The sequence below is a fragment of the Mustela nivalis genome (genome assembly GCF_964662115.1).
Source record: "Mustela nivalis genome assembly, chromosome: 5".
Classification (NCBI taxonomy): domain Eukaryota; kingdom Metazoa; phylum Chordata; class Mammalia; order Carnivora; family Mustelidae; genus Mustela; species Mustela nivalis.
The window spans coordinates 22,332,065-22,349,351 of record NC_139024.1 but is presented as its reverse complement, the minus strand read 5'-3'; the positions used below and the strand labels follow the sequence as shown (position 1 = coordinate 22,349,351).

Sequence of the window (17,287 nt, the reverse complement as noted above, 5' to 3'; positions counted from 1 at the left end):
ATTAAGCTGGAAAAAGATGAACTAACTCATTTTAGAGATTAAAAAACAAAGGCTCAGGACGCCTGGGTGGCTCAGTTGGTTAAGCAGCTGCCTTCGGCTCAGGTCATGATCCCAGCGTCCTGGGATCGAGTCCCACATCGGGCTCCTTGCTCGGCAGGGAGCCTGCCTCTCCCTCTGTCTCTGCCTGCCATTCTGTCTGCCTGTGCTCACTCTCTCCCTCTCTCTCTGACAAATAAATAAATAAAATCTTATAAAAAAAAAAAAAACAAAGGCTCAGAGAAACATTTACCCAAGATCACACAATTAGTGGTTGTATTTTTTATATTTTGAAGAGCCAATCTTGCTATTTCATATTCTACATTTCATATACTGCTGTTGAAAAATTGATAATATTTTAAAAATATCATTCAAATGCAATTTAGTGAGTTTTCCTCTAACATATATACTTCTGGAAAGTGATAAGACTCCAGATTCATCCTTCTCAAAACTCCCCGTGATTTCTAATTACAAAATAATGTATAAAGCTTACTCCTTGAATATTTAAGAAAAAGAAAAGAGGCAGCCATTCAGTTATCTTAAATGCATTTATTTTGTTAGGAAAATGATAAAATGTTTTAGGTTCATGAATTTTACAAACAGCTCCTTATGTTGAAAGTGTAACCAATGTTTCTATTTTATTTATATGAATGTTAATTTATTTATTTCTTGAAGCTTTCTAACATTTACTGAGTAATTTTCTTTAACAGAGGCTGAAAATGTTAAAATGGAAATTGAACGATAGGTTTATTAAGTAAAATAAGTTACCTAAATATTCTAAATGGAATACCTATGTCATTAAAGCATGATGTTCTGGCAAATAGAAATACATTTTTCAATTATGTCAAGACGTATGCTTCCAGAAGAGCACTTCTTCCAGGCCGGTAGAGCTTTTGAGGGCTCGCAGCCACGTGTAGCACTCAGAAGGGGAAAAGTACAGCAGACAGGGCCAGGTTTTCAACCTATTTCCTTCTACCCCTTTCAGATAACTCTTGACGTCCTGGTTGCAGTTGCCCAAGCAAACTATCCATTAACTGGGTCTATATTTCTAAGGGAGAGAAAGGTCTGTAATTTATGATCAAAGTCAATGGCTCTAAACTGAGGTTCCTTGTATTTTCTGGTCATCTTGGCACCCAGGTATGTGATGAGTTCACATCTCTCCACAAACTGCTCCAACTTCTTCTTATACTTCCTTCTTGAATATTCAGAACTTTGGGGATTGAAGGCTGTAGAAAATGTCAGAGAACTGAATGTTTTCTGTTAGGTTAGTGAATCACTAAATTGAAAAGAAAGAGAACTTTGTGTGTGAGATTGTTGCACAGCTATCACTGAGGAGATATCCAAATCCCAAGTAAGATTTAAGGATTATTCCATTTTAGATCATAAATGCCTCTATTCACCATCCTCTATGGCATGGATTATTGAAAGCCGATTGTATTACTCGTAGTCCTTGCTTTAAAGGCTAGAAACTCAAATCTGATATTTTCAGTAAAGTATTCACTGTCAACACAGAAACACGCACACTAATGCGGGCAGCTGACAGCTCAACAATTCTATATATTTATGGCATACCCTACAAATAATGTAAAATTAGTTCTGAGTAGCATCTCATTAAAAAGCACATACCTTTTAGGTGAAATGCTATATACAGTAGTGCAGATCTCTTTACACTCAAGAAGGGGAATTTGGGCTTTAAGCACCCTGCGGCATTCATTGCTTTAATCAGTGAGGTTGCAATACCCTGTAGGCGGCACAATGTAGACCACAGGCATATGTGAGTTTGGCTTCTTCTCTTAGTGGCAAATAGATAAAGAGGTTATTCTTTGGCGTCGGGGATGGGGCTTATAAGGTGGTTCTATGACCACTTAACCAACGTGGAAAGGAACACAAAGTACTTTTGATTAGAAAGACTGAAAATTACAAATTGGCTGACACGGGCCTCAATACACAATTTTCTGTTTTTACATTTGACATTTTCCATAACAAAATATTAAGGAAGGAAGGGGTCCCTAGGCTTCGATTTGTCTTGGCCCATTTTCTACTTCCAGAACTGGCCAGACTGCCTCTGCTGTCAGGGCCCTTGACCACCTGCAAGAAATTCCAGAGACCACCATTGTCAGTCACCACAGCAAAGATTCTGGAGCCCTGTGCGGGCAAAGAAGAGGCAAGGCCCTCCTGATGAAACGTGGCCTTTTATGAGAATACTCCTCTCTGGTGAGCTTCATCTTGCCTTTCAATCTTAAACCAGACTGAAGGCTTACCATCTAGGCAAGCCAAAAAAAGGGAAGTGGTTAAAAAAGTTTCTGAGAAAGGTATGAAATTGTGCCCCAGGCTTTAGTTTTATAGAAAAATTTAAAAGAGCTTTTAAAATAGTGGTTGATTACAGCTAAGTTTTATTGTGTTTAAAAGATTTATATTTAGATAAATAAAATGTGACTCAAGTAGCTTTGGGGGGCATTTGCCCCTAGATTTGCGGCAAAATATGAGTTGGGTGGTTCAGCTGCGGTGGTGGTACCGCAACTCAACACTTCGGAGCAGTGAGCAAAGCTTTCAGAGACTGAACCTTTCAAATTTAAAAAGTTTTACAGACCCTGAAATTCAAAGTAAGAATCTAACCACAAGTTAGATGTAAACAATTTCATGACAATCTCCCCTCTCTCTGCTTTGTTGCAGATATCTGGAAATGCACTAGAGAAGCAGGGGGTTTTCTCATTTCTTATTTTCTCAGCCACCCAAAACCAAAATAAAGTTCAGAGGGGATTTGCAGCTTCAAGTCAGAAAACTCTGCCTTGAATTTCAGTGTTACCAATATATATATTGTTAAGAAAAGAGATCATTGTAGTCTACTAATGTATGTGCACAGACAATCACGGAACCGAACCTGTTCCAGGTATCCAGGCAAAGGAAGGCTCGTGAGATGGATGGGCTCCTTCAACGGGGGCAGTTTGTAGGGAAGCTTCTGGCTCCAGTATTTCTCTGGCAACCTGAGAACACAGAGTTGGTCAGACGGATGCTCACAAGCACAATCCCCGTGAGTACACGGGACTGGGGATGTGTCAGAGGGGACTAAGAGCTCAAGTTCACCAGCTGGGTTTCTCGCCTGGAGGGAAAGTGACAAGTGAGAAGATGGTGGCTGCTAGAGAGCGGTGACCCGCGCTTTACCTGGTCCCCAGGGCTGCTCACTTACGCCTCACTTTTCTTGTTTTTCACAGCAACGATAGGCTTTGTTCTCTGCATCCTCCTGACTCCCAGGGAACCCTTGACACAGATGCTGTGTTATATACAAACAGAAGCTCGCCCATGGCACTTCCTCAACTGCTCACCACAGGCAGAACCACACACGCTTCCTCTTTCCTGGGGGGAGCTAACCTCCCCGTCAGAGCTGCCTCCGCCCTCTCCCCACTCTCCGCCCCACTTTGGATCCCCCCCCCCCCAGAGTAATTTCTCTCTCTCCCCTTCTGCCTTTCCTTCTTTATTGGATCCTCCCCATTCCCCTGCATTTAAATGCGCTCCTAGCTTCCTCATTGGAAAAAAAAGGAAAAAGAAAAACAACCTTCACTCCTTCCATCCTAATTCACTTCTAGCAACTAGTGTCTTTTCTTTTTGAACTTCTTCAAACCGTGAGCTTTAGTAGAAGTAACACAATTCCATCCCATCTGATCCACACAGTATTTTCAGAAATTTAGATCAGTCAAGAACATTAACAACAACAAAAAGAACGATTTGGTTTAAAAAGAAAAAGAAATCTGGTTTTCACCTTGTCAGACAGAAACATCTGGCACGACGCTCTCCTTACTTGGGGCCTGCCCGTTGGCCTGTCTGCCGCAGACCCCACCATGCCCTGTGCTCTCACACCCAGCCAGCTTCCCCCAGGGGCTTCACCCTCTGTAGGTAACCTCTGTGTGTGTGATCTCTGGGCTCCAGAGGTCTTCCTTTCCTCAGTGGCTACTGTAGTTACCTTCCACTCAGCTCACTCTACTGAAACCATTCCTGCCAGGTTCACCGATGACCTGTTACAACCAAACTCTGACACACTTTTCAGTTCTTCTCTTGCTTGACCTCTAAACTGTGTTTAAGCTTGTTGGCCACTGCTGGCATCCTCCAGTGCAGGGCTACTGCACCCAGCTCCCTGAGACCTTCTCTCGTCCCCCGCTCCCAGAGCCTCCCCGACCTGGCTCTCCTTTGCCACTCTGTAGGTTCTTGATCATTCTCCTTGCAAGCCCTTCTCACATTTGTTGACGTTTCTCAGAGCTTGGTCCTAAGCCCACTGCTTTCCCCACACTAGTCTTCATGGGGGACCTCAGACGTGCTGTATTATTTTGGGCAGGATCATTCTAACAGCCTCAACACTGGTATTCCTGCCTCCAATCCATTATCAACACTCCAGTGATAGTCTGTTCCCAAAGCAAATTTGAATATAATATGCAAAACCAGTTAATGTATTCATACTGCCTTTTGGGTCAAGTTCTAATACCTCCTGGTGATTTTATCTGACCTTCGCCCTCTGGCCCTGCTGCCATCTCCAGCCTCACCTCTCAGTCCTTTTCCTTTCCTCCACACCATGCCTAGCCGTGCTGGATTTCTTGCTGCGCTGGGATTCCCTGGGTGACGTTTGTTTGTAGGTCTCTCTGCTTGGAACATGTCCCTCTTTCCCTTCATCTATCCAATTCCCACTCCCCACTCAGGCCTTACTGCAACAGACTATTCACTCAGACTTTGGGGCTACCTGTTGCCAGAACCCCTGGCATTTCACCACCCTAAGTGCTGTTGCATTCTGCTGTAAACAGGTGTGTAAAGTCCAACATACCTCAGAGCCTCAGGCTTTGGGACAGCAAATGATGACTTCTTAGTCATCATTGCGCATGCATGTATGTGTGTGTATGCATGTTTGATGTTGGTGTGTATGTTGCGTACGTGTGTCAGTACACACAAATATATTTATGCACACACACACACCCCAGCATGGTGCATTGAACACAGAAGATATTCAACATTGGTAACTTGGGGAGTAGTCTCACCTCAAAAATTTCTCAAGTTTTTCTCTAGTCTCACAAATATATATACGATCACGATACTCCAAAGCAAATTTAATGTTACCAGGTACAAGGGCCTCATATCTGAAGGATGAGAAGAAAAAGATTGTATAATTAATACATGGTACTGTATAAATAAAGTGTCAAAAATGTTTCATTTTCTATCTATGTAACTCAAGGAAGAAATAAAGCATTTTCCAGTTAAATAATAGTGACCTTTTGACCCAGATGTTATGACTGTTATGGGAACTGCCTATCCTGAGTAGAGATGCCACCCTCCTTTCCCCTGGGGGCAAGGACCTGCCTGTGGTTGCCGTCCTGATAGGTCACTGGACAGTAGCCCTGCAGCTCCGCACACTTGGGGAATCGGCTCTTCAGTTCTGACAGTGTCAGCCTTTTGGGGATCATGTCAGCAGGTGGCAGTGAATGAGGGGCTAATGGAGGCACATACAATTCTGGATTCTCCAAAAACTTCTGCAGGAAACGATTACAGCAATAAGACCATTCAAAACTGGAGTCCTCTGCCGGTCAAACAGCCCGGGGGGCTCTCCTGCTACTCTCCATCTGCGGCAGCAACCCAGCTCCCAGGGGCTCCCTGCTCTGTAGTGACTCCCTCCTGGCGGGAAGGACCATCCTTAGAGTGATGGTCCCAAGTGATGACACCCAAGGGCTCTCTCCTGATCTCTCTCACTATTTACTCACTCACTCACTCGCTAATTCACATGTGCAATATTTCTGGAGCTCGTGCTCTGTTGCCAGGCACTGGGGGCACGCCCATCACTCACTGGCCGGTCTTCTGGTTCTGTGGGACCAGGAGCTAGCTGGGGGCTGTTTGGCGGAGGAGTCCTCTCTCTAGCTTCAGTCTGCTCTCTGCACCACGGAGGGGGCAGACTGGATGCATGATCTCCAATAGCACCTCCAGTTTTAAAATTCTATGAATGCCATTTATATATGCAGGAAGAAATAAATGCCTCCTTAATAAAGTGATTTAAAAAATTCTACCTCTTTAGAGGAGAGTAAAATGTTCAGAGGCATCTGATTAGTTTTCGGCCACGAACCTTTATCTTCACAAATTATAGACATCCTGTTAGAACGGACGTGTGTTCTGTTGCATTAAACAGAAATATACTGTACAGATATACAGGAACCTGAGTGATGGAAACATTTTAAAGCACAGGAGAGACATAGGTGAGATCTTGCTTCATTTCTCCTGTGACTTCCCTTCTGCACTGTAGGACCTTAATCCCCTGGATGCCCCACCGTGGGCTGAGTCCCTATGCTCAGCATCCCTCCATTGGTGGGAATCGCCATTGGCCTTGCCTAGCTGTTCAGCTGAGGGCCCATCACTGACTCTGAACCTCCACTGTGTTCCAATATATATCTTGGGGTGCAGCCTCAGGACTGGCCTACAAGTTGCCTCATTGGTCCTAACGTCATAGTTTCCAATAATGGGACTCCTGGTCCACAGTTCCTTGGTGTTCCCAGCTGCACCCCCACCCCTTCCTATTTTTTTTTTTTAATTTTTATTTATTTATTTGACAGCTAGAGATCACAAGTAGGCAGAGGGGCAGGCAGAGAGAGAGGAAGGGAAGCAGGCTCCCCACCGAGCAGAGAGCCCAACGTGGGGCTCCATCCCAGGACCCTGGGATCATGACCTGAGCTGAAGGCAGAGGCTTTAACCCACTGAGCCACCCAGGCGCCCCCACCCCTTCCTATTGGATGAATTCCAAGACAGGCATTTTCTTTCCCTGGTAAATATGTGGCATTAGGAACAAACTTACATTCAGATTTTCCTGAGAACTCATTTTATAATAGTGCCCTCTGAACTCGGCGGCAAATTCCAATGAGTCAGTTACAGAGCAATCGACGAGTTCATGTGATTCTGCCAGACTGATAGGGCAGAACTGTCCAAATTCACCCAGGCGAGAAATCAGTTCTTGAGGTGTGATACATAACTTGTCAATGCAGGCAGCTTTTCCTATCAGTAACAGAGTCACTGTTTTATCTTTTCATAGAAAACACAGTGATTTTAGAAATTAAAATGATTTCAAGCACACACACACACACACATGATACAAATGCATATATATTGTAAAATTCCAAACAACAGAAAAGTAAAAGTTTCTCTTCACACCTTCATCCTCTCAATTCATCATCCTTCCTGAGAGTAATCACTGTTGATTTGTATCTTTTTTGGACTTCTTTCTATATATACACTTGCATATACAAAATTATTTTTTGCATATAGCATGCTTTTGCCACTATGCTGTAAACATTATTCTGCAACTTCTATCAGTTATATGGTCTTTGACATCTTTCCATGTCAGTTTATATGATTTACCTAATTCTTTTTTAACTGACACATAGTATTCCTTGTAAAAATATACGTATAGTTCACTTAGCCATTCATCTGTTGATGAATGTTTTGGTTCATTTAATTCTTATCTATTATAAATTATATATATGTTATAAACTATATATATGTATGTGTATGTAAATATATGTTATATGCCTGTCTGCAGACCCACTTAGACACACATATAAATTTGCTACCTATTTTAAATTTTTCTATGAGGTATATTTCAAAAAGTACTAATAATTTGTGGACATGACGTTATTGTGCCCAGATGGCACACGAGAGAAGGGAAGAAATGTTTTTCCAAAAGTGACTAGGTTTACCCCAAAGAATCTATTTAAAAAGGAAGAGCCCAAGGTCCTTCAGTGAACGAGTTTAAGAGTTTTCTCCCCAGTACTGCACCAGCATGGGGATTCTGAAGAAATAAGACATGCTACAGAAAATGAAAAATTTTTTTATACGTCTTAGTTATAATGAGTAAATTTTGACCCTTAATACATTTTGTTATTGGTCCTTTTCACTATTGATAAGTTTTGTCTTTAAAAATTATTATTATGCCTAGGAAGGTCTTAAATTAACTACAAAATTATGAATCATAAATCAGAGCTTGTTATATGACGATGTAAACATATAAAATTGATCCTCAGGCTTCGAGTATTGGTCTACAAGCCAAAGAATGCAGAGGATTGCTGGCAAAACTGGAGGCTAAGAGAAGAACATGGAACAGATTCTCCCTTAGAGACTTCAGGGAGAATATGGACTTTGTAACACCTTGATTTTGAGCTTCTAGCCTCCAGAACCAATGAGAGAATAATTTTTTCATGTTTAAGCCACCCAGTTTGTAGTACTTCCTCACAAGCAGGCTTAGCAAACTAAGACAATTACAAAAAACCATTACTTTTGCCTTGTTGGCACTTTCTTGCCTTCACAGCTTGTTCATTTGCTAGAACGAAGGTGCCAGGTTACAAAGGTCTATATGGGAAGGAACTGAAAGTGGTCTGTGCCCCACAGCCAGCAAGAAACTGAGGCCCTCAATCCAACATCCCTCAAGGAACGAAATCTTGTCAACAATACATGAATAAGTGTGATAGTAGGTTCCTTCTGAGTCAGGCTTTCAGATGAGGTAATAATCCTGGACAATACTTTGATTATGGTTGTGAGAGTTCCTGAAGCAGAGAATCCTGTTAAACTGTGACTCGATTCCTGACCCAGAGAAATTGTGTGTGTGTGTGTGTGTGTGTGTGTGTGTGTGCATTTTAAGCTGCTAAGTTTTGATTTTTTTAGGAATTTGCATAATTTGTTATGCAGCATAAACTAATATGCTATCCCATCTGTTGTTTTTGACACAGATGAAAAAGATAAGAAGCCCTAATATTCCTTCCCTACCAAGAATATGACACTACTATAATATTGTAGTGCTATAGTATTATTCTGGAGTGTTATAATGCACTGTACTATGGTATAATAATGTTTTATTATTAAAGTATATAGGATTATATAGTGCTATAATATTATACTATATGGTACTACAGTATTACAATCCTAGCTGTCCTTTAGCTCAGACGTGCTGAATCTCACCAATCCTGACAGATTTAGTGACAGGGTAATTTAGAATCACATACATGGTTTAAGCCCTAAAGAGATAAAGACACTCAAATATCTCTTCTTTTGTATTCCTGATGACATCTGGCAGTGTCCATATATCTTAATCTGGAATGTGGCAGAATGAGGAGGAATATCTTTAATCTTCTAGCCCTGACCTTGTTCCATCTCATTAGTCAGAGTAAACTTTGGCCTTCTGATAGGGAGAGGATCATTTGAATAGCATACAAGGAAGTGTGGAATGAAAACAAAACAAAACAAAAGTCAAAACTAAATTTAAACAATCAGGTACAGGCTAGATTATTAGGTGGAAGTTAAAGCAGAAGATCAATAAAGTTGACTTCTGTTAGATTTAACTACTCAAGGCAGAGGCAAGTGTACATGGAATAATGAAGTGGGTACCATGGCGCCTCATCCAGATCCCTCTTCAGGGCCGATGCTGCCGTCCCCCAGATGCTGGGAGCATCAGTACTGATGGGAATCATGTGCGCTGGCAATTGCCCATCTGTCACTGGTTAACCCTCTCCAAGAGTACCTGTGGTCAATGGCTGGCCAATGGATAGAAAGTCTGGCTCCTCCCCCCAGCTGGGAAATTCTGAAGGCCCATCCTAGCTCCAGGGCTTCCCTATTAGATCTGCTGAAGCTTTCCTTTCCACCACAGGGCAGGTCAGTTTCTTCCTCTGTCCAATTTTATGGTCCTCATTCCCCATAGGTATATTTTCTGATTAACACACAGGAAGCCCAGTGAGTTTAAATATCAGATTAATAATGAAGAATTTTTAGTCTAAGTATGTCCTTGCAATATTTGGGACATACTTAGACTAAAAATTTATTTGTTATTTATCTGAAATTCAAATTTAACTGGGCATCCTGTATTTTTGGTTACTAAATGTGGCAACTCAAATCCTGAGAATACTTTCTGATAAAGCTTCTGCAGACAACTTTTGATCTTATTTAATCTTGAGTCTGTTTCCAGGGAACTCACTCTATAGTAGGGAAGGTGAAATAGGGTAACAAAAAGATGAACGATGCACAAGTTTGCTTTCAAAGTCTGCCATGGAAGGTTTTACAAGCGCAATGCTTTCCAAAACTTATTGCGAGTAGGTTTCTAAAAACTCAATTCTTTTTTCCTTGTACTTGTCATGCCTGGTAATCCTCAGGTGAAAAAAAATTCCCAGTCTGCAGACAAACAGGAACCAGAGATACTGGTTATACCCAAATAATGAAGCTAATCAAGATTTAATGATGCAGAATCCTCACGAAATTCTTCCTTGTATAAGATTCTCTTCATTGCATTGCTCTCATACCTCATTATATCTTCTCTGTATTCCCACAGTTAAGCAAAGTCACTCACCAGATGTCTGTGAGAATCCTACAGCTCAATTCTCTAGAGTCATCACTCTTTTTAGAGAGATCATATATAGACGACAACTTTCTTTCTATTTTATGTATTTTTTAGAGAAAAGTCAAGAAACTTATAGGAATATATAATCAAACATTTTCTTTCATGGATTCCAAATATATATTAAAAGCCATTTTATGCTCAAGTTTAAATTTTTGAAGATTTATTGCTGAATCTATAACTTTTTATAGATTCATTGCTGAATCTATAAAAATATACCATTATATTGGTATAATATAAATACCAAAAATGGCTTTAATTCTAAATAAACAGAATTTTTCCAAGTGTCATTCCATAGCCCACTACTCTCCTATACTAGCACTTCTGAAACTTAGCTCCTTAAATGGCTTTCCAAACACTATAAACTCTTCTAGTCAGAGGATATGCATTATTTTTATGTGCTAGGTTCACACAGGCGCTGAATAAATGATAGAGTAGTGGCAGTCATTTATGAGAACAGTATAGATGCCCATAATAACTGGCTAGTACCAAATACTTCAAAGACTGATTATGATTGTGGGAACAAATGTTCAAATTGAATGAATTATGGTAACATGAGTCAGGCAGGTGTAGACTTTCAATTAGTGTTTTATTCTATTTGAACAATTTAATGTTTTCTTACCTGCTTTGATTCTTTCCAGGTATATCTGCATATGTTTATTCACCATATGAACTTTCTTAATGACTTCATTCCATACCCACCATTTGCTGTGAAATCCATCAATCACATACCAGTTCTGATGCTGTTCTTGATAATATTTCCTAATCTCATCAATGTTTTTGCGGTATTTTGAGTTTTTGACAGCTGTAATCTGCGTGCTGTTGTGCAGTGGGTAAGGCAAACTAATAGAGAAAGAGAGTGAATGGGAAAAGCTGTTAAAAATACACTTTTTTCTGGATGGTTAAAGTTTATTCCTTTATTGTTGCTTTCATCACATACATTACCTTTGTTCCTTTTTTTTTTCCAGGAACAATCTTTTGAAAATCTCCTTGGAAGGCACATCCAACTCAAAGATGACCATGGGGATGACTGACCTAGCTTCCAAGAGACTCACTTGATACTTAGTTACAGGGTAGCCGTCGATGACAACACTAACAAGGAGAAACATGAAAATAATTCCAGATTTCTTTTCTCTCCTAACTTCCTTCCTGTCTTCTAGAACCAGTCTATCTCTTTAGGAATAGTCTCTTGCCCTTTCTTTTGTAACTTGACTTATCTTCTTTACACTTTGTGCTCTTTATCTCTGTGTTTTTAACTTCACTCAGCCCAAGAGCCAGATGTAGGATGGCATACGAAGAGACACAGCTCTGAAGTTATACAATTAGCATCACAGAGCTAGAGTTGGATGGAACTCAAAAGGTAACACATGTAAGACTTTGAACATTGTGTTATTCAATTGGTGTCTTTATCCTAAGCATGAAACAGTGCAAAGAATACAGGCTTTAGAGGCAGACAGACACAGACTGAGAAATAGTTTGACCTCTCTGAGTCTCAGTTTTCAGTAAAATGGGGGAAATGATATTTAACCTTGCAAGCTATCTTAAAGACTTATAGATCTGGTATGTAAAGCAACTAGAATGGGGTCCTGGCACAATAAATAGTATTTTAGTAAGAGATTCAGCAAATATGGGAAAACCACTGTGCTCTAAGCTTGCTTTTCTAGGAAAGTTCTGTGGGAAGGCTGGAGGGTGGCGATGGGAGAGAGATGGGCAGTCGGGGAGAGGGGCCTGTGATATCTGGGAAGGAATCATCCCATCAGGACCCTTCATGCTTCTGAGCAGAAGTGACAGAGAACTTTAGCTAGTCCAACAATCTGAGATCATGAGAGGATAACTATCAAACTGAGAGGAGGAATAAAGGGTGTCCACACATTCTGAGAGGAATGGCCGCCAGAGTCAGGAAACTCCCTCTGGGGTGAGCGCGAGCTGGGCGTACTGGCTGCTGGTCATCAGGAAGGGCTGGTTTAGAGGAAGTCACGGGATCCCCTTACTCAGTGTTCGCCAGCAAAGTCTCCAGGCACTAGTTCTAAGCTCCAGGATAGAGAGGATTTTAAGTTAATGGAGTCAGGCAAACCTAATAGAGAATGCTTTGGGAGCCCCATGGTTGTGTTTCACGGTTTTCAAAATAGAGAGTAGCTCAATTTCTTCGCTTGTGAAGGGTCGCTTGAGTGACCCTCAAGATTAGAAAAATTCAGGATGACTGGGCACTGTCGTGGTGTTAAGGTGAAATAAGACGGTTGTCTTCACAGAGATCCCTTGTGTGCAAAGCTGCATGCCAGGAAGGAGGTAAACTCAGTTTGCGGAATTCCCAGGGCCTTCTCTAGGAGAAAAAAATCTGACACCCCGGAATCTCTCTTCATAATGGAAATCAGAACTGTCCTAAGACTTGATTAAGGACTAGTGGTAGGGAAGGGCTAAAAGCCTTTTAATACAAGCTTGAGGAAATCAGTGGGATTCTAGGTCAGTGACCTGGGCTCAAGGGCAGGGTATTAGGCTGCACTGGCTTTTACACCTGGGTGTGACCAGTGGCTACACTGGGTGAGTAATGGTTGAACAGAGGATTGTAAACTGAAGAGGGCCCTCAGGTCCAAATGTAGCATTAAGGGAGGGGCACTGCTCCCTGTGCAGAGAGCTGGGCCAGTGAGAGACTGTGTCTCCATTAGACCAATACCTTCTGGGGGACAGGGAAGGGCCACTCCTTCAACATTCCATGGAACAGTGAGGAGGTCTGCTAGACACTTGAAGTCACACTGGGCCCCTTTGTTGACACTGTACACCCAGAGACTCTTGGACAGCACAGGGGCTGCTGCTGCGAGGCAAGTGGCCGGCTTGCTATCCTGCTCTAGGAGTGTTCAAGCCAAGTTGTAGCCTGACTGAAAATTAAAATATATAACCACAAAGGGGTCTAAGGTTTGAGAAGTGGATCACACCCCTCACAAGAGCTTTAAATCTTGTTTAAGGTGAGGGTTTTAAATTCTGGCAGTAATTCTTGAAAGAAGTCTTTAACTCCCCCCCCCCCGGCCCCCACCCCCACTTACCCTGCAGTGTTACACACACTCCCCATCAGGCAGATCTCTAAGGCCTGAATAGCTAGTTCATCAGGCGCCGTCATTCCTTTATGCAGATGCCAGTTCAGCATAAGCGCCAGCTCTGTGTCTGGTTGGCTGTTTAAGACATAGCGCAGAGCTTCCCCTATGGACAGACGCTTTAAGCCATATTCGCTTGCAAGTTTTTGGGCCACTGGAAAACATGAACACTTTAAACTTACTCCATTTCATAGATTCATTAGTTAACCTTATTTCTAACTCAGGCTAACTGACATCCACGGTGAGCTAACTCATGTTCACATTCCCCCCAAAATTTTGATAATCAGAATTGTTACATTTTATTGTGTTAATACTGTCCAAGGTCAATCATTATTATTGCTCCAAGTATGTGGCTGATGGATCTGGTAATGAGCCAGTTCTGTGGATTTTTCTCATAACCAAACTGACATTTAAGTGTCTTCTTCCTTCCGCGCCAGGTAGCAGCAATTTTGAGAAATTTACATGGCATCCTATGTGTACCATTAATATTTGGTATTTATTTTTAAGCTCTAATAATAATAAAAACTTCCATAGCTTGATATATTATTGATATCAATAATATATTGTTATATAATATATTATATAAACTACCATAGCTTGATATCTTATAAAAATTCACCTCTATTTCAACAAAGAAATGAGAAATCAAACCAATATGGTATTGACACAAAAACAGACACATAGATCAAACCAGCATGGTATTGACATAAAAACAGACACACAGATCAATAGAACAGAATAGAGAGCCCAGAAATAAACCTACATGTATATGGTAAATTAATTTATGACAAAGGAGGCAAGAATACACAATGGGGATAAGACAGTCTCTTCAATAAATGGTGTTGTGAAACCTGGACAGCTTCATGCAAAAGAATAAAACTGTATCAGGAATATAATTTGGTGCAGCAAACAGCATGCTGTTTGAAAACAGTGTGGAGGTTCCTCAAAAAGTTAAAAAATAGAAATACCATACAATTAAGTAATTCCACTGCTGGATATTTACCCAAAGAAAACAAAAACACTAATTTGAAAAGATATACGCACCCGTGTGTTTACTGTAGCATTATTTACAATAGCCAAGACATGGAATCAAACAAGTGTCTATTGACAGATGAATGGAAAAAGAGGATGTAATACATGTGTACGCGCGTGCGTGTGCGCGCACGCACGCATGCACACACACACACACACACTGCAATACCACTCAGCCATAAAAGGAATAAAATCTTGCTATTTTCAACAACATGGATGGACCAGAGGGTATTATACTAAGTAAAATAAGTCAGACAGAGAGACACAAATACTGTTATGATTTCACTTATATATGGAATCTAAAAAAACAAATGAACAAACAAACAAAAAACAGAAGACTCGTAAATACAGAGAACAAACTGATGGTTGCCAGAGCGGGGAGGTGGAGGGGTGGGTGAAATAGGTGAGGCAGATTAAGAGGCACACAAAACAGTAAATGAGAAATCAGGTTGTTTTAGCTACATTTTCACCTTTTCTCTGGTAGAGGGATCTTATTTTAAATGTTTGTGATCATTTTAAATGTTTGTGAACATTAAAAAAAAAATTTTTTTTTAGAGAGAGTGCCTGCGCAAGTGGAGGAGTGGGGGAGAGAGAATCTCAGATAGGCTCCAGGCCCAGTGCAGAGCCAGCTGCAGGGGTCAATCTCATGACCCTGAGATCATGACCTGAGCTGAAATCAAGAACTGGACGCTTAACCAAATGAGCCATCCAGGAGCCCCTACGTTTGTGAATGTTTAGAATCTGACTATTAAAGTCTCTTCCACCATGTTAAGAGGTTTAAATGGGCAAAATAAACTTTTTGAACTGGAACACAAAACTCCCCTTTATCATTCCTGGCGACAAATTTATCTTTAACCTCATCTCTCCCCTTCATTCTTTATTCAGTCAGTCCTTAAGTCCTATTGTTTTCCTTTGAAATATCTCCTGTATCTGTCCTTTTCATTTTATTCTCATTGCGACCAACCGTTGCTCATGTAGTTATCATGTCATCCTGAAATACTACAACCAACCTTTTAATGGACTATTAGCCTTAATAAAAAAAAAAAAAAACCTGTACAAAGTTATACAAAATTCAGACATTATGGGGATATAGTTTACCCAGTGCCTTTCTCAACAATGATTAAGACAGTGGATTTTTACTCTTTATTAGCACAATAAATTATATTTCAATTTTTAAAAATATTATATTAGAATCTTTTATATAATTTTTGTTAGTATAATATTAATATACTGTTATTTGACTCTATTTGTAAGTGATATTAATTTGTAATATCTTTTCTTGTATTATTTTGTTAGGTTTTAATATCAGAGTTATGCTAATTTAAAAATCAATTTGTATTCCTTATAACTTTTAAGATAAATGCATAATAATTTAGCTCATATAAATATTTGATTATATTTAGTGAGGACTATACTCCTTAATTGAAAAAAAACACTGGAAATAAATTGGGAAACTCGTTGTCTTTTTTCCCCTGCTGTGAAAAAGCTTACAAAAACATAGGAATTATCTCTTGAGTTTTTTGATTCTTTGGAAGTTTGATATAATTATTCTCTAAAACTACTGATTGATCCTGGACTGTTTTGGAATGGGATTATATTTTTGAATGATTTCTCTTTAATAGTTATTATCCTATTTAGGTTTTCTATCTCTTTTTGAGTGAATTTTGATAGTTGGCTTCCTGGAGAAGTGCCAATAGCTTTCAGGAGATTCTTTTATACTTAAGAATAACAAAGGCCTGACAGCAATAAGAGAAAAGATAAAAAACTATGATCATTTCAATAGATGCAGAAAAAACATTTAACAAAGTACAACATCCATTTATGATAAAATCCCTCAATAAAGGAGGTTTACAGGAACATACCTCAACATAATAAAGTTTTTATATGAAAAACCCACATCATACTCAATGGGGACAAACCATTCAGGGGAGAGCTTTTCCCCTGAAGTCAAGAATAAGACAAGGATGTCCACTCTCACCACATTTTTAAAAAGATTTTTTATTTATTCATTTGAGAGAGAGAGAGCAGCAAGAACATGAGCAGGGGTAGTGTCAGAGGGATAGAGAGAAGCAGACTCCCACCTGAGGAGGGTGCCTGACTTGGGGCTCAATCCCAGGACCCCAATATGATGACTTAAGCAGAAGGCAGACCCTTAACCAACTGAGCCACCCAGGTGCCCCCACTTTTATTCAACATAGTACTGGAAGTCCTAGCCATAGCAATCAGACAATAAATAGAAAGGAATAAAAGGCATCCAAATTGGTAAGGAAGAAGAAAAACTTCACTATTTACAGATAACATGATACTTATTATACAGAGAAAACCATGATGACTCCACCAAAGAACTCATAGAACTGATAAATGAATTCAGTAAGGATACAAAATTAATGTACAGAAATCTGTATTATTTCTGTATACTAATAATGAAGCAGCAGAAAGAGAAATTAAGAAAACAATCCCATTTACAATTACACCAAAAATAGTACCATACCTCGGAATAAACTTATCCAAAGAGGTGGAAGACCTGCAGTCCGAAAACTACAAAACATTGATGAAGGAAATTGAAGACGACACAAACAAACAGAAAGATATTTCAAGCTCATGGATTGGAAGAACAAATAGTGTTAAAATGTCTCTATCAGCCAAAACAGATTTAATACAAAATACCTCTATCAAAATACCAACAGAATTTCTCACAGAATTAGAACAAGCAATCCTAAAATTTGTATGGAACCACAAA

At 40.1% G+C, this 17,287-nt stretch overlaps 1 protein-coding gene and 1 long non-coding RNA gene across 2 annotated transcripts in view; one reads left to right on the top strand and one right to left on the bottom strand.

The window, feature by feature from the left end:
- Window positions 1–565: 565 nt before the first annotated feature.
- Window positions 566–17,287, bottom strand: part of AK9 (adenylate kinase 9) — a 119,598-nt gene continuing 102,876 nt past the window's right edge. Inside the window, exons 32-40 of the mRNA XM_082731994.1 lie at window positions 13,468–13,669; window positions 11,375–11,521; window positions 11,052–11,272; window positions 6,851–7,047; window positions 5,374–5,543; window positions 5,055–5,153; window positions 2,918–3,020; window positions 1,663–1,777; window positions 566–1,262 (exon numbers count right to left, since the gene is read on the bottom strand). Of these exons, the coding sequence (XP_082588120.1) occupies window positions 1,060–1,262; window positions 1,663–1,777; window positions 2,918–3,020; window positions 5,055–5,153; window positions 5,374–5,543; window positions 6,851–7,047; window positions 11,052–11,272; window positions 11,375–11,521; window positions 13,468–13,669 (1,457 nt within the window). The 3' untranslated portion in view covers window positions 566–1,059. The remainder of the gene's footprint in view (window positions 1,263–1,662; window positions 1,778–2,917; window positions 3,021–5,054; window positions 5,154–5,373; window positions 5,544–6,850; window positions 7,048–11,051; window positions 11,273–11,374; window positions 11,522–13,467; window positions 13,670–17,287) is intronic.
- On the top strand, window positions 2,050–5,275 carry LOC309865560. The gene is made up of 3 exons (XR_014312169.1): window positions 2,050–2,250; window positions 2,710–3,067; window positions 3,249–5,275. It is a non-coding gene; the product is annotated as an uncharacterized lncRNA (long non-coding RNA).